The sequence below is a fragment of the Primulina eburnea genome, chromosome 12 (assembly GCF_022965805.1).
Source record: "Primulina eburnea isolate SZY01 chromosome 12, ASM2296580v1, whole genome shotgun sequence".
Lineage (NCBI taxonomy): Eukaryota > Viridiplantae > Streptophyta > Magnoliopsida > Lamiales > Gesneriaceae > Primulina > Primulina eburnea.
This window is the reverse complement of record NC_133112.1, coordinates 1,970,354-1,997,015: the sequence shown is the minus strand read 5'-3', so window position 1 is coordinate 1,997,015 and position 26,662 is coordinate 1,970,354. Positions and strand designations below refer to the sequence as shown.

The 26,662-nt window shown below is 33.5% G+C and overlaps 3 protein-coding genes and 1 pseudogene across 3 annotated transcripts; 3 read left to right on the top strand and 1 right to left on the bottom strand.

Moving 5' to 3' along the window:
• Positions 1–272: 272 nt before the first annotated feature.
• LOC140807630 (uncharacterized) lies at positions 273–1,170 on the top strand (annotated as a pseudogene).
• Positions 1,171–1,849: 679 nt separating this feature from the next.
• On the top strand, positions 1,850–3,630 carry LOC140808142 (uncharacterized). The gene has a single exon (XM_073165174.1). It carries the CDS (start codon positions 1,965–1,967, stop codon positions 3,390–3,392), a length of 1,428 nt encoding a protein of 475 aa, XP_073021275.1. The 5' UTR covers positions 1,850–1,964; the 3' UTR covers positions 3,393–3,630.
• Positions 3,631–4,158: 528 nt separating this feature from the next.
• LOC140806578 (uncharacterized) lies at positions 4,159–9,211 on the bottom strand. Its single transcript, XM_073163132.1, has 12 exons — positions 8,750–9,211; positions 8,363–8,582; positions 8,079–8,279; positions 7,873–7,943; positions 7,448–7,610; positions 6,251–6,844; positions 5,723–6,103; positions 5,537–5,612; positions 5,390–5,453; positions 4,827–4,962; positions 4,596–4,709; positions 4,159–4,503 (listed from the first exon to the last, which is right to left on the bottom strand). The coding sequence occupies exons 1-12, from the start codon at positions 8,857–8,859 to the stop codon at positions 4,438–4,440; spliced, it is 2,196 nt and encodes a 731-aa protein (XP_073019233.1). The 5' UTR covers positions 8,860–9,211; the 3' UTR covers positions 4,159–4,437.
• Positions 9,212–13,643: 4,432 nt separating this feature from the next.
• LOC140806579 (rop guanine nucleotide exchange factor 1-like) lies at positions 13,644–17,434 on the top strand. Its single transcript, XM_073163133.1, has 5 exons — positions 13,644–14,236; positions 14,867–14,983; positions 15,068–15,606; positions 15,867–16,217; positions 16,568–17,434. The coding sequence occupies exons 1-5, from the start codon at positions 13,930–13,932 to the stop codon at positions 16,880–16,882; spliced, it is 1,629 nt and encodes a 542-aa protein (XP_073019234.1). The 5' UTR covers positions 13,644–13,929; the 3' UTR covers positions 16,883–17,434.
• The last annotated feature ends 9,228 nt before the right edge of the window (positions 17,435–26,662 follow it).

Here is a 26,662-nt window from a genome sequence, read left to right as displayed (position 1 = left end):
TATATCAGATGTAACATAAAATAATCTAATTAGATATTGTGGGATATTACTATACATAAATATTTGAATAATGAATTCAGCGTGTAAAAATACAATTTAGAGGTGTAAAGTCAACATTTTATAAATAGTAAAAAAGATAATGCATTTATCGGTAATTATAGCAAGAAGCTGACACGTCGTAGTCGTACAAACGTTACGAATTAATCTTAATAGCGTCAATTACGCGTAGTAAATCCCTTATAAATCCCATTTCAATCACTGAACTAAATCAGTAAATCTCCTTTTGCATCTTGTATTCTTGTTAAGCCCCCTACCATTTTCCATTTGAGTAAGAAAGGATTTTGAAAAATGGCCGATTTCCACCACCACGAGAAGAAGAAGGATGATTTATCCGCCACTTCCGCAGCCGTGATGCTAGAGGAGAGTGCCGCGATGGAGGTCGGCGATCGTGGGTTGTTAGATATCCTGTGTAAGAAAAAGGAGAAGAAGCTGCAGGGTGAAGAGGAGGTGATAGCTTCTGAATTTGAAGAGAAGGTTCATGTTTGCGAAGAGAAAAAGGAAGAGTCAAAGGAGGAGGAAAAGAAGCTCCACCGAAGCAGCAGCTCTAGCAGTTCCGTAAGTTTCTGATTGTGTATACTGGTTTATATTTTATTCGTACGCCACTTTCTTCCTTTATGTTATGATACATGAAGGATTTTTGTTTTCTTGATCACTCATAATATGCAGTCAAGTGACGAGGAAGATGCGGTGGAAGGAGGAGAAAAGAAGAAAAAAGAAGAAGGGTTTAAAGGAAAAGATCAAAGAAAAATTATCTGGAGAGAAGGCGGAAGAAGCTGGTGAGGGAACAACCAATGTACCAGTAAAAAAGTTCGAACCGGAGCAGAAGAAGGGGTTCTTGGATAAGATCAAGGAGGAGCTTCCCGGAGGCAAGAAGGCCGAGGAAGTGGCGGCGCCACCATCAAAGCCGGAGGTGGTTGAGTGCACCACTGCTGAGGTCAAGGAGAGTGAGGCAAAGGTGAAAGAGGAGGCATGCAACTAAACTTTTGATTGTTTGTTCTACTTCATGTGTTTATTTTTTTGAAAATGAAGAATGTGTAGTGATTTCATTCTGCAAATCAAAATATTAAAGTTTGATGTCGCCAATATATTATGTTAAAAGGTTTCTCATAATCCTTGGAGTTTTGTACTGTTTTAGATGTTTTGGGGAAACTAAATAAATAAATGGAAAAAGAGCAGGTCTCTAGTGAGACGGTCTCACGAATCTTTATCTGTGAGACGAGTCAACCATACCGATATTCACAATAAAAAGTAATATTTTAGCATAAAAAAAAACTTTTCATAAATGACCTAAATAAGATATATGTCTCACAAAATTTGACACGTGAGCCCGTCTCACACAAGTTTTTACCTAAGAAAAAATACATAATAGTTTGGGAATTGAATTATATTAAGGCAAAAATTTATGTGAGACAGGTCTCACGAGTCATATTTATGAGACGTATCTCTTATTTGGGTCATCCTATGAAAAAGTATTACTTTTTATGCTAAGAGTATTAATTTTTATTGTGAATATAAGTAGAGTTGACCCGTCTCACGGATTAAGATTCGTGAGACGGTCTCACATAAGACCTACTCTTATATTAATATACCGATATACGTACATATATATGTTATCAAACATATTAGAAATATATTATCAACACAATTTTAAAATTATTATAATTACTTATAATATAATAACAATCAATAAATATTTAGGTTTTAATAACTAATCTACATTCTGTGTGTAACAGAGTTTCAATTAGTCAACCAAGTCAAAAGTATAACCGTGGCCCGTGGGCTAATCGACCCGTCTGCAAGAGTGGAGAACCCGACCCGACGCCATTCCGAATTTGGAGTTGTAAACCCTGCTGCAAAGCCCTAAATGAACTAGTTCCTCTAAACTCCAAATCACCGGTGTGAGAATGGGGAAAATCCCACCTGGTTTCAGAAGAGCAGCAGCGACCGGATCCTTACAGGCAGCTCTCTTCAAAGCTTCGACTTCTTCCCCTTCTGCTCTTCAAGAGCAAATCCCATCTCCAGTTACTCGACAATCCCAGAAGAAATCTCCCAAGAAAGAACCCACCAAAGTTATCGCTCCAACAACGAAATCGAACATCCCGCCAATCATTTTCAACTCTCCAAATCTCTCAGACGCGAAAGCCCTTTTCAATTCTTACATTTCTTCTAATAGAAACACCCCTACAGACCCCAGTTTCTACAATTATATTCTGCAGTCGTATTCTTCAATTTCATCTCCTCAAAATGCAATCTTTTTTCTCAATCACATGATTAAGACACACCCGACCTTCTCCGCCAACCGCTTCACGTATCATGTACTCCTCACGCAGTCTTGTGCCGCGCCTGATGATACTTCTCTCGCCAATGTACACCATGCCCTCAACCTTATGAAAAACAATGGTTTTCCACCCAATCAGGTGACAACAGATGTTGCAGTGAGGACACTTTGTGGTTGTGGAAGAGAAGAGCATGCTATTGAACTGGTTAAGGACCTTTCGTCCCATAATGTGCTGCCTGATACCTATACTTACAATTTTCTGGTGAGGCATCTGGTCAAGAATAGGTCTTTAAGTACTGTTAATTGCTTCATAAACGATATGAGGGAGGGGTTTGGTATCAAGCCGGACCTAGTCACGTATACTATCATGATTGATAATGTTTGTAACTCCAAGAATTTACGTGAGGCATTGCGGTTACTTGGAGTGTTGAGTGAGGAAGGTTATGAGCCTGATTGCTATGTTTACAATACTATAATGAAGGGTTATTGCATGTTGAGTCAAGGGGGTGAAGTGATGGGAGTTTATAAAAAAATGCAGGAGGAAGGGGTCATACCGGACCGCTGTACTTACAATACTCTGATCTATGGATTGTCTAAGACGGGTGGGGTTAAAGAGGCAAGGAAGTTCTTGGGAGTTATGGCTGAAATGGGTCATTTTCCCGATGAAGTTACGTATACATCCTTGATGAATGGGATGTTTCGGCAAGGAGATGCATTAGGAGCATTGGCATTGTTGGAGGAGATGGAAACCAAGGGGTGTATCCCAAATTCGTGTACGTATAATACCTTGCTTCACGGGCTGTGTAAGGCAAGGCTGTTGGATAAAGGGGTTGAATTGTATGGGATGATGAAGAAGGGTGATATAAAGCTGGAAACTGGGTGTTACGGTGCATTTTTGAGGGCTTTGTGTAGGAGTGGACGAGTGGCTGAAGCATATGAAGTATTTGATTATGCTGTTGAGAGCAAGAGCTTGAAGGACTTTACTGCTTATTCGACCTTGGAGAGTAGTCTCAAGTGGTTGAGGAAAGCTAGAGAGCAAGGCCTTGCCGTTTGACATGAAAATAGCTCTGCAGACCTTTTATCTTATTTTTGCCTGAATTTCTGAGAATAGTTTTCATGTTATCTCATTGTAGCCCCTGTAATTATCGTCAATTGCCAAAACTAAAAGAGTTGATAAAATTTAAGTACTTATATAAATGGGGAATGCGGTGGGAATTGTCCTGTCATTCATTTGTTCTTGTATTTGTCTCGTAGGACTTAATCTGATTTATCTGACTTACTTTTGATTTCAATGTCGATTTGTGTGTGTGTGTGTGAAAGGATTATCATACGAGTTAATGATAAGTTGTGGATATTAATAAGTTATCTTTGTACCTACTCAAAAAATATATCAAAAATATATTTAGTGTTAAACTGACAGTTTTAAATTGTTCTGTTGATATAACAAATTTGTTTTATGCATATATGTTTGTTGTAATTTTGATGAAAAGACTGCGAACTGGATCAAATGCTACAAAAAGTTTACAAAATTTTCATGTTATATTTCTTCTTCAAAAATATCAACCACGCGTAACATTAAAAATTTAATATATTAATTAACTAAAAAGTTCATTAAAATTTGAAGGTATTAATGGCATAACATTAAAAATGTTTAATAAAAACATGATAATTATATCGTAACATATTTTATCCATGATGTAGCAAGTGGTTGTCTTGTGCTTCACATTGCGCTTACCGCTTTCATATGCAATATCTGCATTTCATTTGTAGATAGATACTTCTACATAAGTGTGTAAAGTAGCCAATGAGTATGCATCAAGTAACAAAGAAAAATCCAACATAACATAGCACGAGTACATGGCCATTTTAAAAATATCCATGCATCATAATTCATAGGTATAGCTTGTATGCAATTTTTAGGGTGTGTTTGTTGAGTTCTGGAGCAAATGATCTTTCGCTTTCCAGTTGGAAGAAACTCTATTGTGTAATATAAGTCTCAATTTGCTTTAGTTCATCCCTGTGATGTTGGCCATTTGTTTAGAACAGAGATTCCCTTCCATGTAAAGAGACATCTATCTTGTATCGATTCTGGGCATAATCTAGTCAATCCAGGGGGCATCCAACATCTTTGCCATAAAAGCATACCTGTCTGCAGCTTCATCGATCTGAGATACAAAGTAGCTTAAAAATCAGTCATAAAAAACCAGAGCCATTCTGACAAAAGGAATGAAAGAAAACGTTGCTAGTATACGTGTACCATTTTCTGCGTTGGTCTCCCTGCTCCATGCCCAGCTTTACATTCTATGCGTCCCACAATTGGGTTGGTTTGAGGACTTCTTTCCCTACTTGTGCATAGGACATACTGCATGGTCTGTAAAACAAACAAATGAATGAAGATTCGATGAAATGACCCACAAATGGAACAAACAATGACGTAGGGGAAACTGATAGAATAAAGAAACTTAAAACTCAATGATAGAAGACGCACAGCTAATAACTTCAATGAATGTAATGGGACAACACGATCATCGTGGTCAGCTGTCAATAACATGGTTGATGGATACTGAATGACCTTATAAAAAGTTTTATCCCATGGTCTCCTAACGTTATGCAGGGGAGAGTACCTGAAAAAACGTATAAAGACGTCCAAAAATAATATCAAACAAAACGAGATTCTGCTATCTTGTGGAGAGGCGGCTATGAAACGTGAGAAAAAATTTGCAGAACTAAAATTTTATCTATAACTCTCTAACTGGAAATGAAGACAACATTTCTTCCATTTAAACCATATTTATTTCTCAAATGAACTAACTAGTAGGCCAAGGTTTGCAATGATTTACAACAGATTCATTTTTATTACAGCTCATCAGCAACTGACGGTTGGATGGCACTACCATAAACAAATTGTAAATTGTCCAAAGCCAACAAGGAAATGTTACATCGGAAACCTTCACACACACTATCATTGCAAAGAGCAAGTTTGTACAACTTGCCTAATTTAGGCTAGTTTTACACTGGGCAGAAAGTTCTGATGAAGGTAAAATAGCTCACTTGATTAACCAATTGAACTCTTCCTCGTTATCTGAGCAGCCAAAGTCTGAGGTCCAAGCATGGCCTGGTATAAGAGTAAATAAAACAGCGCTCAAAACTAATTAAAGTTTCGTAAATAACAGCCTCCTTTATCAAGCTTGTTCTCACCGATGGTGAACTTGTGAAATCTTAGCATGTCCATAACACCAACATGAGCAAGAGCACATTGAAAAAGATCAGGCCTCTGCAAACACAACATTTGAATTTTGAACTGAAGAAATGAGATTAAAATGTATAAAAGATAAAATTATATCAAGTAAAAAAGAGCAGAAAAAAACACCATGGGAAGTAGACCTGATTAATACATGCCCCGATAAGAAGTCCGCCATTGCTTCCACCTTCAATACACAACTTCTTAGACTGGGTGTAACCACCAGACACAAGATACTCAGCAGCTGATATGAAGTCATCAAAGCAATTATGCTTCTTTGCAAGGGCACCAGCTTTATGCCATTCTTCTCCATATTCCCCCCCTCCACGAATGTTTGCGATGCAAAAGACAACATTTAAGTGCTTTGCAATCAAAATACGACTAACAGTAAAATATGGTGTAATGCTGACATTAAATCCACCATATCCGTAGAGCAAACATGGATGAGATCCGTCCAGGCAAATACCCTTTCTAGCCACTATGAACATTGGGATCCTAGTACCGTCTTTACTAGGCACGAAAACCTGTCAACGGAACACCCAATGAACCGAAGAAATAAAATAAATAACCAAATAAGGTAAGCCTAAAATCCGAGAATTCAGACAATGCTTATGCGAAGCCACCATAATATGTTTCTGGATTGAACTCCAACCATTCATTATCTTATTTACCTGATGGACTTCAAACTCATTCTTGATAAAGCCGGGAACAACAATTTCTCGGAAGATTCTCATTTGTGGAACCTCAAGTTCTAGATTGCACACATATATGATGTTTGGGACGAGGAAGCTTGTAAATCCAATGAAGACAATGGAGTCCTTGCGTCGACAAGAAATCTGAGATACTGATCCAATATCAAGTGGTAAATGGCACAAAAGGGCGCCTGTTTGCAAATCCCTTAAGTGCAACACATTTTTCACATCACTCAGATAGTTCGCTACTATTTGATTTCCATTCACAGCTACTGCAGATTCAAGCACATCTGTTTTATTTTCTTCAAGTATTTCCACCCAAGAAGTGGACTCTTTCAGATCAACTCTGACTAGCTTGCTTCTAGGAGCATCCTTATTACTAAGGAAAGTGAAAACTGAATCATCATTTGCAACGTATTGATAAGAGGCATCAAAATTATCTACAAGCTTTACAAAAGGAAGCAGTTCCTTTTTCCCTTGGCAGCCTTCAAGCCCATTTGGGAGCATTGTTATGTCACAGTAATAAATCTTGTTGACCGGATCACAATTTTCGTAAGTATATAACAGAACATACTGCACATTCCAAAAAAAAGGAGTTAATTAAAATAGAAGAAAAATAACAATAATAAAAACAACACTATGAATGTACCACGGTAACACTTTTTACAGTTTCAACTGGTCAACTAGAAAAGACACCGAAGGAACATATTTCCTTCATGCCTAGTATCAGATTTAAATAATACTGAGTCATAAGACCAACAACAGATTCACTGTAGAACCATCACCTGATTCAACTTGTCTTTGGTGTTTATTCATTACCGTCAAGAGGTTTCTCTAAAGCTGGACTGCAAGTTTAAGTTTTCAGACAAGAATTCCTTTATTTAGACTAAGTTCACGAAAATGTGCACATGTAACAAACTTATTTTGCTGAAACTATAAACTTGTACATAGAAGAGACAGATGCATATTTTGACCTCTGGGAAGTCTCAATTTGGTTTTCTTTTTTGAATGAAAATGTTACTGCAGCAATCACTATCTTGGAAACATATTTCTATGAGTATCCACAAACCATATAATTACACACACAAATACCGCTGCTGCGGTACTAATTAACAGTGTTATTAACCAATTCACAGCCGTAAAATAATTGTGTTTAACGCAGTAAAATTTTTACACCTTTCCATCTTCTGTCACTGAGGCCAAACGAGTATGTTTGGGATTGTCAGGATCATTCCAACACAAGATATCCTCAGACTGATCGGTGCCCAAAAGATGATAATATAACTCATGGTGTAGATTGACATTGGTCTCAGTTCCAGCATCAAACTTCTCTCCATCACTTCAACACAAACCATTTACAGTTAATACACCAATAAAAGGCAGGCAGATGAACCTTCAATGCAGTAGAACATGTCACATCCATTTCAAAATGCACAACTCGTGAAATTCTATATGTTCTCCATCTTAACTTGACAAAGTCAATTTATGGAACTTGTAACTATATGAACTTTTTCATCCGTCAGATGCTAATTTTCTTTTGCAAACACAACAAATAATCCAATAAAAGTTGGATAAAATTTGCTGATGGAATTAGCACTTACCTAGGAGCTGGATAACGGCTGTAGAAAAAACCCTTGTTATCATGTGTCCAGCTTATAGTGGAAAACTTAACCTGTTCAAACAAATATTACATCATGCTCGTTTCATTAAGAAAAAAAAGGTATGGATCTAATATCATAAATCAAACGTATTCAATCACAGCTTTCCCCAGAGTCCATAACATGCATATTAAAATTATAAACTTTACCCAAGAAATAGTATCAGGTTCAGTAGTTTTATCCTCAATCCGCATAACTTTAATGGTGACCCAATCACTTCCACTTGAACTAGTGCCGTAAGCCAAGTGCTTAGCATCCTCACTAACTGAGAACATATTTAGTGCCACAGTTCCATCTTCACTCAATGTGTTTGGATCAAGTAAAATCTCAGAATTTCCATCCAAACTATCCTAGAACAACACCAGAGCAAAATGCAAACCAAGTCAACCAATAATCAAAACTGTTGAAAGTTGATTTTTTTTTAATCAAGAACCTGAACGTAAAAGACATTGTGCGGCTGAAGCCCAGTGTTGTGGAAGTAAAAGTACTTGTCGCCTGCCCTAAATGGGGTATCATACTTGGGGAAATCATATAGCTTCGTAAGATTTTCGTGAAGCTTCTCCCTAGTATCGCATGTTTTAAGCACGGAGTCTGTCAAAATCATCTGGTTTCGAACAAACTCTTTGGTCTCCTCTGAATCAGGATCCTCAAGCCTAACCATGCCAATCACAATTTATCAAGAAAATACTCGTTAACAAAAAAAGGGAAACTCTCAAAACATTTGCACGACGTTCAGCTTCAACAATCCGAAGCAGTACATACTCAAATTCTTCACAGCCAAAATCAAAACATAATCAAACTCAAAATCACATGAAGTTACCATCGATAAGGATCAGGGACCATAACACCGTGATAATCATCAACCACGGCCTCATCTCGACGAGCAGTAGGGTAAAGAAGAGGCTCGTCAAAGGTGTAGAGAGACCCCATTGCAAGACCCGTGAACAGAGAATGCTGGAAAAAGCTAAAGTTTTCAGCAACAGGGAATCTTGTTTTAGTAAAATCTCCCCAATTCCAATCGTCGGTAGATACGCATCTGCGAAGAGAGCACGAAGCCTCGATAGCGTATAAATATTAGACGGCGGGTGAATGGGAAAGAGTTGAAGTGAAATGCAGAACATGGCGCCTGCATGGCGAGTGCATGTGAACATTTTTTGACGGATTTAGCATATACAAAGTAGGCGAATCCCGATGAATGTGATACTTGGACTAAATTTCAGGTTGAATTGTGGGGAAAATGTTGCCATTTGTGGGGATTGTGTCGCCATGGTTTGCGAAAAGGGGATCTGTTCCCCTTTTTCGTATATTATCAGATTCCTCTTCGCCTTCCAACACCGAAAAGACTTAATTGTCCTTGCTCTTTTTTGTTAAGAGAAAAATTTATGTGATACTGTTTCACCGGTCGTATTTGTGAGACGAATCTCTTATTTGGGTTAACCATGAAAAAATATTACTTTTAATGCTAAGAGTATTACTTTTTATTGTGAATATATGTATGATTGACCCGTCTCACAGATTATGATCCGTGAGACGGTCTCACATGAGACTCACTTTTTTTAAAATGAAATAAAAAATGTTTTGTTACAATTTTTTATTTATTTACATTAATTAATTATCGTAAATTATACAAGTCTTAATTTTCATATTATCTCAAATTATCTGCCTGTAGTATTAACATATTTTCGAAATGAATCTTAACCAAAATCGAACAAATGTTCTAATTTTTTTTCCAAATAAATCAATCAAAAAATGTTCGAATTTTAAGGTCGTCTAAACTTATCAGGTCGTCGGACCAGCCCACTTCATTATAAAGAAAATAAGAGGGTTGAATAATTATTTTAGTAGCCCGTTTGAAGGTGGACCAGCCTCTTTGGGCCGTATGGTGGTGTCGGCCTGACATTTTTTTTTATTATGTTATTTCAATGAGTTATGTAAGTGGATGAGATTTGAAATAGTTTATCAAATTTTATATCATTTATATGATTTATTATTTTAGATGAAATTTGAAATATTTATATATTATGAGACGATCTCACACGTTAATTTTATAAGAGCAATTTTCGATCTGACCCTATTTATGAAAATTAATTATTATTTTTCATTATTAATATGGATCAAATCGACTCATTTAACTGATACAGATACGGGAGATCGTATCCCATAATATATGTTCATTATATTATATTATTTATAATGAATTATGTTTGATTATCGGTTAACGAATTCTGAAATATTTATATTATTTATAATAATTTGTGCATGATTTTTTTTTTAATATTTTTTATGCAATTTTTTTTTTACGGATCGACACATTCACCCCACAGCGAATCGTCCCGTCCCATTCCGTTCCATCCGGTCCCATTTCCTGGTGGGGGTAGACCAACCCGTTTGACAGCTCCATCTAGTTGTCATGAAACTAACCAACTTGATAAATCTCGTAATTTATCGGAATTGCATATTAATTAAAATACATGGAGCGCAGTAAAGCTTTTCTTTATTTTAATTTATATAATATTAAAGCAATAATAATGATTTTACTTTTTTTAAAAAAAAAAACCTAAATAAATACGAGTATGCGCACTCATTAATTACTACAATAAATAATCAGAAAGCTACGTTTTTTTTTTTATATAATAATAATTGGAGCATTCTCGTAGTTCAAGCGTCGGCAGTAGTATTTCTAGTGCCGCTGTTGTGACCTCTCCCCCGTCCAATCCGCCGAGTCAAAATCTATCCTGTGTTCGATCGGAATAAACAAAATCATGTTTGCAAAATTTACAGCATTATATTCATTCTAAAGTTTTCTCGTTAGCTAGCCCATCTCGACACCTTTTATTTCAGGGAGCTATTTCATACAGAAAAAAGTGGTGGGCCGAAGAAACAAGAAATTGAAACGATATCTAGTTAAAATTTTGAAAATAACCTTGATCAATCATTAGAATTTACTGTGTGATATAATAATTGTCCGTGCTATGCAAAACAATTGTCAAAGCTATGCAAAACAATTGAGCTGTTTTACAGTTTAAAATATTTGAGTTGCATTGTTAGCTTCAACAATAATTTTTGGTAAACGCCAAGCGCTCGATCCTACAACTGCTATCAGAGTCAAGGTCGCGTGTTCATTTTCATTGATTGCAATTATTAAGAGAGATATTGTTGAGTATAGTTATTATCTCACTGGGTAGAGCAATCGAAACGTCATGCTTGAGCTGCTTTTCGATTTAAAAGGTTAGAGTTTTACTGTTACCAGCGACAAACGCTCGGTCCTACACTTTCTTATAATTTTGAGAGCATGAAATAATCTCGTACATCGCGAAAATTAGCAGATTGGGGGAAAAAAGAATCATAGGATTAAGTACCACAAGAGAAGCTTAAAAACAAGAAAACTCGTATGTATGCTCATTCTTAAAATTCTAGTTTAGAAAATGAACTCGCGTGAACTGCTTTCTCTTGTTTAATAAATACATAGAACATTTTTTTTAAAAAAAGATCGAAATATAAAAAAGCGAGTGCCTATTTACAATATTTTATATTAATATTAATGACAAAAAATATTAAATTATTTTTCGCCCCTACAAAGATAGGCTCATTTATTTCTGGGACACACACATTATATTAGAAACATAAATGTATGTATCAGACAAATAATCGAATGTATTATTGTCGGAAAATATAAATATTGGTGTTCCAGTAAGCTTCACATTATTATGTATAGCAATTCATCAACGTAACAACTACTATAATTTATAACATTGCAGTAAAAAATCGAATGCGGGGGACTAAAAATTCATGAACCAATTTATTGAAATGGTCTGCCCTCATTTACTTCGAACCCAACGTCTTTCGTCCAAGGATTTGGCAATTTAGACGAGGATGAATGACTTAATTGTCGCAAAAAAAAAAAAATTAGTCATGATATATTTTTTTATATATAAAAACTATATTTTATTTTCAGAAAATTCTAAATATAATTTTCTGTTTTTATTTTGAGTCGTCGGATACGAGTCAAATCCATATGAAGGGTGAATTTAATTGTCATGAGAAATTAGTAAAATCATCTTGGAAGTTGACTAAATCTAGATTTTGATCGTCTAATTAATCAAAATTTAGTCTTGTTTCAAGATCTTTTTTTAAATCTTTAATTTTTTTCTTTATTCCGGGAGGTAACATGTTCCAGATATTGCAAAGTAACAAAAGTTTGATATTACTAAGATTTGGATTAAAAACAAAACCTAAAATGAACGGATTTAGAGAATGGCTTTTTATAATTTTTCCTATTGTTTCATGACTTATGGCAATAAAGTGGGGATTTGACTCGTCGATTTGAAAAGTTAACAAAGAATTAATATTTTAAATTACATAACAAGCAATCATAAATGGGAGAAGATACACATTAATTGAGACCGAAAAAAATCTATGGCTGAATTTATAAAGAAATTATTTAAATACCCTGCATTAAAAAATAACATTTGTACCACTTAATTCGTGTGATTTTATAAAGAAATTATTTAAATACCCTGCATTAAAAAATAACATTTGTACCGTTTAATTCGTGTGATAGAATAAGTAAATGATATATAATAAGAGCGATTATAAAATAAAAAGTAAGGATAAACAACACATTATGATAAATTATATGATATTTGACATGATTTTAACTTGCTTGATTTTTTTTAATTATTACTAAAATATTCTCATCATATATTAATTAGTAATATATTCTTAAAATAATTGAATAAAAATAAAATTTCTAAATTTAATTGATTTAAAAAATTATAAATAAAATTAACATATTATATTAATTATTAAAATTTCATTAATTATAATTTCCGAAAAAAACAAAAAAATCGATTAATATTATAAAAAATAATTAAATTTTGATAGTAACATAAATATACATTTATTATGATAATTAAAATATTAATACAAATTTAAATATTAAATCATTATTAATAATAATTATAATATTACGGTTAAAAATAATTAAATTATTTATAATGTTAGTCAAATTAAAAATTATATTTAAATTTTTTGAATTTATAGTTATTTTAAATTTTAAGATGTTAAAAAAAAATTAAATTAATCAAACATTGTCCCTTCTATTTAAAAATTAAATAATCACTAACAAAAGTAATAATAATGCATAAATTGCATGTCGACTGCGAGCTGAACGGATCTATCATAATCTTAATCATGCACATAAAACACATGATAAATGAAAGATTAAAAATCATTCGTCTCTTACCATGTACACCGAACAATGCTTAATCATATTAATATTATGTCAAATCATATTATTTTCAAAATAAGGCTAATTACTGTATGATTCCAATCTTCCAGTGAGCCCCTCATTCAGACTTCAGCTCTCACTTCCTCCCCTATGATATGCCAAAAATTTTCTTGATAAAACGGTACCGTTAGACCATCGGAACCTGGTGAGTTGTCCAGCATATCAAATGTTGCAGGCTTTATCTCAGTAGCTGTAAATGGGGCGGCGAATATAGAGTTCATCGTGTGGTAACCACAGTTTCTATGCAATCCATTAATGAATTAATGTGTTATCTTTATAAATATTGAATATTTGTCAAACAAATTTTTTTCCGCGCAAGAAAGGTGTCGGAGCTGCGGAGAACAAAGGCGGCCACCACCATGTGAAGGTGGGGCCTCCTCCGCCCCTTTGGACGAACCCTCCCCCCGACTTTTATTAGACCTTTCACTGTAGCAGCAAAATAAACAAACACGACTTTCAATGAGCCATAATACTTCACTCCACGGACCACATGCACCTTTATTTACCATTCTGCTCTCTTTATTTTCTCACTTTTCCTCAGTCTTCACTCTCAAATCATAAACATGCACTATTGCTTTCCAGTTTCCATCATGACACTTTGTTAACGTTTGGATTGTTACGTTGAAGCAGTGGATTTGGCAAAAGGTGGGTGGTTTTAGCTCAAGTTTCTTCGATTAATTCAATCGGACGATCATAGCCGTCATTGTGGGATGGAGAAGAATGAAGTTCCGCAGTCGGAAGATGAATTTGAGGATTTGCAATCTCGCCGGTTTGAAGGCAGTTACAGCTTGAGCGCTGACGTCAGCGAGTCGGAGAGTTCGACTTCGAGCGCGTCTACGTTTTCTTCTCGTAATCAGCTGGCCTCGGTCTCGACGACGTCGTCTCCTGTGTATTTGGCTCCGAATTCGCATTGTTTGCCACCGCCTCCGATCATGTTGCCCGTTGTTGGAGATAGACACGTCATCATCTCGCCGGAGAAACCTGATAGTGGTAAAATCGAGCAGCCTGAATTGTCTGGTGAGTTTCCATGTTAGCACCATCAAACTTTGGTTTCTCATTTATAAATGAGGACCAATTTGAGTTTCTAGATTACATATAGATTTAGACTTCGATTTAATTTAGTTTATTTTGTCTTGTTCGATAGTGAAGTTAACGAAATTCCCGGCAAATGCAATCTTGATGCATAGCTACGACCTTTCCTCTCAACCGGTGAATCAGGGGGCTTAACTATTATGCAAATTGCCGATTTCTTGTAGTTTCCTTACTTGCATAGTTATATTTTTCTTTGATAGAGAAAGGACCACATATACATGACATTTATGCAAGCCACCTCAAAATGGCAAGGCAAAACAATAATTGCAATTTTGCTTGCATTTGCAACTCACTGTTGTAAAAATATCTTGGTGCTAAAGCGCAGTAATTTTTATTTTTTGGTAAAATTATTAACCACGAGTTCATTTTGGCATTGGAAAGGACCGTCAAATGTGTTGGTCATTCAGCTAAAGGATCAATCAAACTTGGAGGTCTTAGATTTGTGATTTTCCAAAATATGGAATTAGCGGAGCAATTATTTATTTTAACTTTGGTTTTTTAACGATTTTATGGTGCATTTTATTCTTTCTGATTGGACGTTGCTTATGATGACAGAAGCTGAATTAATGAAGGAAAGATTTGCTAAGTTGTTGCTGGGAGAGGATATGTCAGGGGGAGGGAAGGGTGTCAGCACTGCCCTGGCAATCTCCAATGCAATAACTAATCTTGCTGGTTTGTGTTCTTCGTAGGCTCTTTTTGTTTTTTGTTTTTGGGTCCTCGCTCATGAGGTCACATAACTTCACTATATATTAACAGCTAGTGTTTTCGGAGAGCTCTGGAAGTTGGAGCCGTTATCCCCGCAGAAAAAATCAATGTGGCGACGTGAAATGGAGTGGCTTTTATATGTGAGTTATTCTATTGTAGAGCTCATCCCATCAGTTCAAGAATTTCCTGGAGGTGGGACCTTTGAGGTTATGGTGACTCAACAACGATCGGACTTGTATGTGAATCTTCCAGCACTTAAGAAACTTGATGTAACGCTTATCAACATTTTGGATGGGTTTGATGACAATGAATTTTACTATGTTGATCGGGGGATTGTTGTTGCTGATGGGGATCATGCTGAAGCATATCCAGGTTCCACATCTTCACAGAGACCTTCTACTGCCCTTGAAGAAAAGTGGTGGTTGCCATTCCCTAAGGTTCCATCTAAAGGGTTGTCTGAGGGATCAAGAAAGCTACTCCAACACTGTAAGGAATGCACACAGCAAATTTTTAAAGCTGCTGTGGGAATTAATAGTAGCGTGCTTTCAGAGATGGAAGTGCCTCAAACTTACTTGGAGGGCTTGCCTAAGGTAAGTTACATTTTGATAATTAAATTTCTATTTTGAAAAATAAAGCATTCTTTTATGGACGTTTGGAGTTTTTTGTTCATGTCTTTCTTATACTGAGATACTGTTGAATTGCATTACCTTGTTAACTAAAGAACTTCCTATTTATGTAATTGACAATGTTCTGTTGCTTTCACGTGATGAAAAAGAAATGACATGTTCTTCCTTTCATCTGTTAATTGGAGCTGTTTCTTGTGTATATCATAATGTTTGTGTTCTTTCAGAGTGAGAAGGCTTGTTTAGGAGAAGTCCTCTACCATTTTATAACCGCTGATCAGTTCTCTCCCGATTGTCTTCTTGATTTCCTGGACCTTTCATCTGAATACAGTACTCTGGAAATAGTGAACAGGATTGAGAGTTCTGTACACTTTTGGAGATTGAAATCTCAAAAGAAGAAACCGAATCGTTCAAAGACAGGCTTGTTATGGGGTAGCACGGTAAAGGGCCTTGTTGATGATACAGAAAAGAGTAAAACCTATGCACATCGAGCGGATGCTCTTCTCAAGAACTTGAAGTTGCACTTTCCTGGCCTTCCTCAAACTGTTTTGGACGTGAACAAGATTCAGTATAACAAGGTACGGTTTTTATGTTCATGCTATAATATTTTATAAAACATGATGGCCGTCTATATTTGGAGTAACCAATTTGAAGTTAAGATCCCATACATATTGGTGCTAACTGTGGTTTGAAAAATATTCTACCTGATTTATCAACAGTTTTCTAGCATTCTCCTAAAACTTACATCCTAACTGGTGTCATTTATAAGCCTCATCAAAATACAATTGTACAATGTCTGAAGAAAAACTATGAGCATACTACACATTTCATTTTTTTAACATAGATTTGGCTGATTTTATGTCTGATTTTAATTATATGTCTGCAATAGCTACCCTGTGACCAAACTTTCGGTTTCTTTTTCATCCAGGATATCGGACAGTCGATCCTTGAAAGCTATTCTAGGGTAATGGAGAGCCTAGCCTTTAACTTAGTAGCAAGAATTGATGATCTTCTATACGTAGATGATGCCACAAAGCAACGTGTGATGGCAGAATCGATATTATTGCACAACCAGAGGGGATTAACCGGTTCTCGTGATCCACACAACCAAATTTCTCCAATGCCATTCATTGAGCAAAGCTCTAGTTCATCATCACAGACAGGATCTCCGTGTCGTTTTTTAATGTCAGGGTCTCAGAGGCCCAGGAGATCACGACACGCAAGAAGCCAACCAGGTTTCTAGGTTAAATCGATCTAAAATTACAAAACCGAACATTTGGAGATTGATAGTTTAATCAGAAAAAATTGAATTCCTGGAGGTCGAGTTCGAAGTCCTGGATTCTACATGGGATCAGTCACGCCCTTGTGTTGTGCAGAAACTGTAGAAGTAGCTCTAGCAGAGTTCATAAATAAGTAGGTGCAATAATTTGGTGTGCCATTTTTTATCTTATTCAAGGTAGAATTGTGTCGAAACAAGAGCTCAAGACTGAAGTCCCACACAACACACGGAATTACTATTAGTTTCTTGTTCCCCAGACTCACTATTAATTTTGGAAATCTGAGCAGATTATATGTCAAGAGACCTTGCTTATTATCGATATTTACTGTTATCAAAATAGTTGAATTGCATTCTTTGAAGATTCCCGAGGCATGGTCGCACCAATGTCGTCGAGTTCTTGGGTTTTGAAAGTGAAGTCGGGGTACAAATCATGTCCAGAAACCTATTCAATACAAGTTGGATATCACACAGTGCGTCTTGCAAGTTTTTATCCAAAAAAATGGTAAGCAGTGATTTCACTCCAAAAGTGTTGGAGCCATTTGATAAGGAAAGTTGTGGGACTCTGTATAGTTAGTACAAATAGGATGATGTTACCAAGAAGTAGGGTTTGAACTTGAAAGTAAAATTGATTACACAACACAAGAATGGCCGCATGGGCGGATACCAGCAAACAAAACCACCCACGAAATATATCCAGGGTCATGAATTATACATACATACATATATTTAAAATCTTATATTTTTCATTAAATTTATTTATGACAATAAAATCAATATGATTTACATAATGACAATATAAAATAAAAGAGACCCCATTCACCAAAACTAACATATTAATCTATATATACTATTTGCAAATTGAGAAAAAAAGAAGTGAGAACAGGTTAAAATAAATTCGTAATTCTTCTTATTGAGTTGGGTACTTTTTTATTTAAATTATTGAATTTTTTTATTATAATTTATAATAGTAGGGAATTTTTAATAATACACTCTTGTGAATAAAATTAAAATAATTTTTCTGGGCCGTGTTGATTAAAATATTTGAAAATATGATATTCCAAATTATTTCTGCATGCATATCAACCGAGTACTTATTTCGGTCATGCAAATTGAAGTCCCAATTAGTTTTTATGAGGTGCTAGTTTCATTTTATCGCCTCTAATTTACAGATAAAGTACCTCGATTCAAATAAATGCTAATTAAATTTATTATCTGCTCGATGATGGCATGGTGGATCATGCAAGAAAAATAATCATCATTCCAAATAAATATTGATGTTTAATATTTTTGTGTCATAATGTAAGTTTTTTTTTTAAAAAAATGGTGTCATAATGTAAGTTGTACAACCGAATATAAGAGAAATGGAAATGCAGGAGTTAGAACGAAATTACAAAGTCGATTATTTATAATTCATCTCATATCAAAATCTTAAATTTAAGATGAGATTAGAATAAAATTACAAAGCCGGTTATTTATAATTAATCTAATATTAAAATCTTAAATTTAAGATGAGATCACTCGATCTCGAGACTTAATTGTAACAATTTTTTTCTCAAATTACGAATAAGAATGGAATTATAAGATTTGAAAAGCGTGGTTGAACATAATTAATGTAGCAAAATTTTTTATCATGTTTACAAAGGAAAGGAACACGATTCATGATTTCATAGGTAGGTACTTGTGAGTGAGTTTATAATCTACTAGAAATATTCATCTTTCTTTTTCAATATTATTATATCATAAAAATCTCTAACATTTTATTTGTTACATATATGTTGATAATTCGAAAACTAACATTTTATCACATCAAAAAAATTATCAATATTGAATGTCGCAACTAGATTTTTTACATTAAATCGAACATTTCAAAGCTTCAAATGATAGCAAAAAATACATGTTTTAGACTAGAAAGATTAAAGATGGTATACCATATATCGTATCAAAAATTACGATATAAAAAAATTTATATCGATATTATATCGAAAATTTCGATAAATACAACTAACATACCGATTATACCGAAATTATACAATATACTGAAAATTTCGATACGATATCGATATATATTGTTTTATATAAAAAAAACAATATAATTTTAAAATTTTATAAATTTATAGTTTTAAAATATTATATATTTTAAAATTTTATTTATATATATTTTCGATTCGATAATCTCAATATATCATAAATTCGATAATTTTTCTCAACTTTTGGAAAAATATTAGATTGTATTCAAATCTCAATACATTATAATGTTAGATTTATTTTATAGAAATTTCGACAAAATCGCGCCCGTTTTGATTTTTTTATTTTATATATATAAACATTCCAAATATTTTAACAAGTACAACATGATTAATGATATTTGAAGGTTCATGTAGCTATCGAATCTTAATATCTTTCCCTTTTAATTTTTTTTTCTACTTCACGTTTTAAACCAAATCTCGTATTCGAACACATGAAAAGAAAACTACTGCGAAGAATACTTTATATATATATAATCTTTTTATTGAGCAAGAAATGAAACAACATTTAACCAAGTGAAATCAAACAAATAATCCAAAAAATAGGTTTCTCGTATTCTACCTTTTCAATATCAAAAAATCATCAAGCTCTAACCCTCGAAAAGTTATCTTCGATTCGAGAATTAGTTGCAACAAAAATAATTGTGACAAACCAATATTCCAAGTCGAGAAAAAAAGAGATCAAAATTTCAAATACTCAAAACATATAAAACTAAAACTCGATCTCCTACCACCCTGGATATTACAATGTTTGAGTTCTATGAACAGTGATCAGATGAATTTAACAAATACATGAGAGAGAAGCTTGCGAGGTTGTTGGCCAACAGTATATTACAAAGAAAGATTGATGGGATACCTTTAATTATTATCATATATTAGAATGAAAGACGGATGGGATACCTTTAATTATTATCATTATTACCAATAAACCACTTGAGATACGATTTTTTTGTCAGAAAATTTTTATTTGAAAATGGGATAGACGGATTCTAAAAACCTTGTGTGTTCCCATAAATAAATTAATGGCGCTTGTCAGATTTTCAATCATGAGCCTACGACGTATATACATCTGCAGCCAAAAAGCATTCTCTTTTCCCAACATAAAAAAAAATAAAAAATAAAAATAAAAAATCCCTGCTGCTGCCCTAATAATAGTATTCCTGCCTACCACCATTTAAGTATCCCATCTCTCGTACTGCTGTGTTAATTTCTTGAAATGTTTTATTATTTCTGATACATCCTTTTTCTCTTCTACTGCATGAACCGTACATATTTTTAGATTTAATACATGGAATAGAAGTCAATCGCATATAGAAAAATAAGAGTGGGTTTGAAATGAAATTGCTGAAATTATCAAGAATGAGTCCACGATTATATAGGCACTGAGAATGGACAGTGAAAAGAGGGAGCTAGCTAGAATGTAAAAGTTCTGCTTTTTAAAGAACTAAAGAAAAATCTAATCACTATCTCGTTGAAGCATGGCAACTGCACTGTACTGCTTGCTAGCACTCTTGCCAACATCTAATTCATTGAATATGTACATTTATATAACAATATTCAAACAAAAAATATCTTATTGTTTGAGGTTAAGAAATTCAGGAATTAACCTATGTACATAGAAATCATGAAATTTTTTGATGAAGCCAGTCAGCAACACAATGAATCCGCCGGTACAGAAGCAAGCAGCTTATGAAGCAAACATCTAGCTAGAGGTCTTTTCAAGCTTTAATTACAGGATATGCATTTGCAGGTCAGAAAGGTGTATAAATTCAAAAGCATATGCAATAACAGTATATTTCGGTGTTAATCTTTGGAAAAACATTCAAGCATATCAAAATATTAATTCTTCCATGTGGCCTTGAACGAATGAATCTAAGATGCAGAAAGCAAATGGAAAACTGAATTATTTAAACTTGTCAATTCATGCATGACATAAACCGGAAGAAACAAAGTGATTAGCAACAAAAACAGTGACGAAAAAACATAAAAACAAGCATCAGAAGAAATTAAAAGATCCACTGTTGACAATTAAACAGTGGAGATAAAATACATCAGGAGTAAATTAAGCCTTTACCTTAACTTGTAAACGGGGCAACAGATTGAAAAATGGAAAACACACACATGAAGTGCGTGTTCTGAGGTGTGACCGGAGCAATTTTTCACGAGGGTTTCGCAAAGAAAATCCAACAGAACCTAGTTGGCAGTATGCCCACCTCCTCCGCAAGCAAAATTTTTTTCTGAAAACAAAATCTGGACAAGAGGAGGTGGACAGAATGCCAATAAATTCTGTAAAATACCCTTTGAAAAACCCACCATGAACTCGAAACCTCGAAGATGACAATAATACGTACGAGTGAACATTGTATAAATACACAACAATTAAAAATACAGAGACCAGAGCTGCAAGAATTACATGAGAAAAGAGATGGGAAAGAGGGCAGTTGGGTTACTATTTAATAAGTAAATCGTACGCGTACTACAGTAAATAAGAGAGAGCGAACAAAAACTGTGAAAAATTATCAAGTGTGATGGTGAAATAGTGTTGAGTGGTGGGTGTAAATTTATCTTTGGATACACAGTTCAAGGATATGCATGTTCTATATTCTAAAATTTGATATTTTAATTAAAACTGCACCCAAAAAAAAAATTCAAAATATTCTTTGTTTTTAATACTAGATTTTTAAAAGAAATAAAACTTATTAACAAAATCCAAAATAAAATAAAAAAAATTAAAATTAATTTGAATGTATAAGTTACCCAAACATGATTGAATAGGTGAATTTTTAAACATAATTTGATGTTTCAAGAAAAAGGATATTATTAGAAGGGATTTAGATTTTCTACTTGTGTTAAAAACACAGGGAATATTTCACTCGATCTCATGGGACTACTGTCCCATGAGAAGATCAAAGGCCTAGTTTTAACCACACATATGCGTGATCCACCAATTCATATGTGGGGTCCATCAAATTCTTTAAAATCAACGGTCCAGATCCGGTGAGGCATCGACAGAACTACAACACAGTACCAAGTGTAATGCATTTTTTATACGAGATGATCACATGATCATTTCGTTTAATCTGATCACAACTTTTTAAATTTATCTCATATGGTGTGATGTGATCATCTCGTATAATCTGAAAACTTTTTAAATTTATCTTATATGATGTGATGTCAACAAGATGATCATGTGGTCATCTCGTGTAAAAAATATATAACATCAAGTACTGTATTTTCAACATAATAGATTATTATGATCCAAATCTAATTTGAAGTACAACAAAATACAAACTTTCAAATGGACTCGTGTTGTTTCTTTTTTATGGTGAATGAATTTAAAATTGTTATTAAATGAAACACAATCATTAAAACTCATTACTTTGAGGTCGAGCAGTCGATTCAATGAATTAAATTGATTCCATCCTCACACTGCTGGCATTAAATACACTCACTCACGTATATATTTATGGCTGTTTTTTGTGATATATATTATAATATATATAACACTCCATCTTCACGTTCTTTTCAAATCAATTAACTCTGTTCTTTATATATATAATCAAACTGCTATCATTGTTTGATCCTATTCAATCTTTCCTAAACTGGAAGAGCTTATCTTATCTTTATCGACTTTCCAAGTAATAAATTGCAAACTCATCCATCTCTAACTGGTATAAAATTTACAAACATTTTCACAACTCCTCCTGTTTATTGTAGGAGTAAATCTCTTATGAAACAGTCTCACGAATCTTTATCTGTGAGACGGATCAACCCTATCAATATTCATAATAAAAAGTAATACTCTTAACATAAAAAGTAATAATTTTCCATGGATGACTCGAATAAGATATTTGTCTCACAAAATACGACTCGTAAGACTGTCTCACAAAAATTTTTGTCTTATTGTATTTGACATCCTCGAATCCCATATGTTATATCAGGAAATACATTAAATTAAACAGTGTAAATAACATATTAATCAATATAATAAATTATGCGTAGAAACGAGCTAGTACCAAAACAAATTGGGACATATGAAACATTTCTGGCCAACATCGATTCGAGATGTGTTCAAGAGGAAAAGATCTTGAAAGTCAACAAACACCACTTGTGTTTGAATCACATTAAATAGAAGTTGACTAAGTTGCATGTTTTTTTTATTTCATTTTTCTGTTTATATATATATTGTATTAAACTTTATGTGATTGTTTTTCCCCTTTTGGCGCAATATTTCTCATTATTTTTTTAAAAATAATGTAAAAGGCCAAGTCGCTTACTTTTCGAGTACAAGATTAATTTAGTGGGGGCTTGTCTATGCTTCCACCACCCACCAAAGTATAAAAAGGCAGCATCCTAGGTATGTTTGATGTGCCTTGTTCATTCGAAGCTTCAAAACTTTAACACAACTACTTTTAACTTCTAAACAAAAAAGAAAAAAGGTTGCCACTGAAACATTCAATATCTTAAAAAGATTTTTTTTTTTAAATACAAAGCAAATAATGAACATGAGGCCTTACTCAAGTCTATCTCATTTTTTTTTTCTTGTTATAATTTGAATATTCAAGGATATGTCAAACTTTTCATCTCAACTTGATGGTGTTTTCTTTTTCTAAAAAGAAAATAATAAAAACAACTTATTGAAAGGTTTCAACCACCAAAATTTGACCCAAAAAATAAGTAGCGATTAAAATGTCATCATTTGAAAAGTAAAACCTATTTATTGTTTAAATCGAAAAATGAGATGTTATCTGTAGGACATTGTTTAAAAAATGTATCTAAAGTCGAACATTTATCGATAGGCAAAAATTTGTGTGAGACGATTTCACGGATCATTTTTTGTGAGACAGATATCTTATTTGGGTAATTCATGTAAAAGTATTACTTTTTATGCTAAGAGTTATTACTTTTTATTGTGAATATCGGTATGGTTGACCCGTCTCACAGATAAAAATTCGTGAACTCATCTCACAAGAGACCTACTTTCATAGTTCATACATAAAAAAAATACTCTTAGCATAAAAAGTAATAATTTTTCATGGATGACCCAAATAAGAGATATGTCTCACAAAATACGACCCGTGAGATTGTCTCACATAAGTTTTTTTTTGCTTAGAGTTATTACTTTTTATTGTGGAAGGAGTGACCCGTCTCACAGATAAAGATTCTTAATATCGTCTTACAAAATACCTACTCTTATCAATATATACTATATCCATTAATATTATTATTGAATTTTAGATACAGTATTGAGCTAATAATCTAATGATAGCTCAAATTGCTGAAATGGGAGTGTCGTAGTCAAACCAAAAACTATTTGCACCACTTTTTAACAGGAATGACTATAATGCACATGGAGATCCACACCCGCTACAGCCCCCCACCTACCATTGCAGCACCCGGAAAATATTTTCTATATTATCTTAAAATCTCAAATATCATGTTTTTTTTTTAATTCGAGATTCAATTAAATTCAAACCTAAAAAAGGAAAATAAAATTAAACACCATCATGTTATATATAGGTATCACGAGTAGGTGAGAATATATTGATTCAACTACTACATTTACATAAAAGTCAAGTCATTAAAATTTACTTTACACGAAATCAAACCGAATAATGGTAATTCAAAATTAACTCGATCACGATAAACAACGCAAACAGCTGAAATATCTTTACATTTCAAATCAAATTATAGAGAAAATGTCCAAAACTGAGTCCAACTAACAAATTTTTAAAAAAATATACAAAATAATTGGATTGTTGATTTTGTTTATCCGACCACTGAATTAAATAAAAAATAAGTATCTTGTGAGACAAGGTCAATCCTACCGATATTCACAATAAAAAATAATAATTTTTCATGGATGACCTAAATAAGAGATTCGTCACACAAAAGATCGTCTCACACAAATTTTTACCTAAAATAAATAAGAGCCCGTGTGTGTTTGTGAATCTCGAAGTGACATCTCTACTAAGTTTTTTTTCCCCAGATATTTTTGTAAAAGAATAATTATTGCTTGGAATGTGTTTAGCATTGTTCTTTCATTTCGTTCCCTTTTCCGAGAACCCAAAATAATAAAAAAATAAATAAAGAAATAGACCTTTTGTCGAGTGATATGTCGCACTCATCACACCCACTTCCTGGGCACTCTTCTTATCTTTTTTGTTTTAAAGAAATATTAATAACAGTCAACTGCTCCAACCTTCAAACTCCCACTTCTAACCTTGTATTTGGTAAATGTTATTTATATGGTGGTATTCTCGTTCCTTTCATACAAGATATGTTTACTGAGTAGATAAATCGTGATCATCTTTATATCATAGTTGAATGAGTGATCATGATTCATCCACATGATTACTGGATAAAACACTGTCAATATAGATGAACAAAACCCCGATAATATATATTTAATGTTTTGCTTTTATTGTATATAAGTTGGTGTATTCGTAGTAAATATGGATCAATTTTACAATTTATAAGTTGGTGTATGTCGTAGTAAATATGCATCAATTTTCAAACTCATTCGCTTCACATTTATTGCCTTGGAACTGCCCCCACCATACTCATTTACTCATTCAATTAATTTGTACATCAAATTCTAAAGTACATTTTCGAATCCTAAAACCGCCTTAGGGTTAGACTTAATCGACTCGTCTTTTAATTAATTTGAAACCTTTATTCAAATTTCATTTGTAATTCTCAATTTATCTCAAAGCTTGCATAAAAAAACAACTGCAGATTTAAGTTATAAACCCATAAACAGTCAACGGACCCAACTTTTCGGTCAAGTTTGAGGAAATATTAATTGAGTAGCTGGAACCTGCAGAAATGCCAGTAAAGTTTAACTCCAGAAATATATTATACAGTAAAAAAAATACTCATCTAATATATATTTTTCTTTTACTTAATTACACACATTACTACGTAGATTTTTTTATACGTGCATATGTTTTCTCTAGGGAATTGTGGGTGGGTGCATATATTTTTGTTTTTTTTCGAAAATATTTTTCATGTAGAAAATTAAAGAATTTTGGGTCAATGTAGAAAACATAGGTTTTTTTTTTTTGACATCTCTATATTTTCCTATTTGACATATATTGGAACTGAAGACGGAGAATAGAAGTGGACAATCCGATCGGGTTGCCCAAACCCGAACTCAATTGGATGCATTTTTCGAGTAAATCGAGTAGTTGGTCGGGTTCGGGCGATTATATTAAATGGGGTCGGGTTCGGGTAGAAAATGTCTACCCGAACTACCTGATTAGGTATTCGTGAATCCGATTATTTACTTATTTTTTAAAAATATAGATTGATCTTGAATGACACAGAAAGTTAGTCCATCTACTTTTTTATATATAATAAATGACATTACAAGTCCAATAAACATACAAAAATACCTCGTGCCTCCCTCCTAACTATAATTGAATTGAAGCACTGATCGAATTGACAAAACTAACAAAACTAAATGTAGTTTATATAGGGATTTAATGAAGCGAGGACGAAGAAGTATGTGTATATATATATATATATATATATATATATATATATATATATATATATATATATATATATATATATATTATACTTGATGACTCGATTTAAAAAATTTTTAATGAATTTTTTTTGTTAAATAATACCTTTTATTTTAAATAATTTCACATATGAATTTTTCTTGTTTAACTTGGTGTGTAAATTAGATATGATTATTTCGATAAGCTTA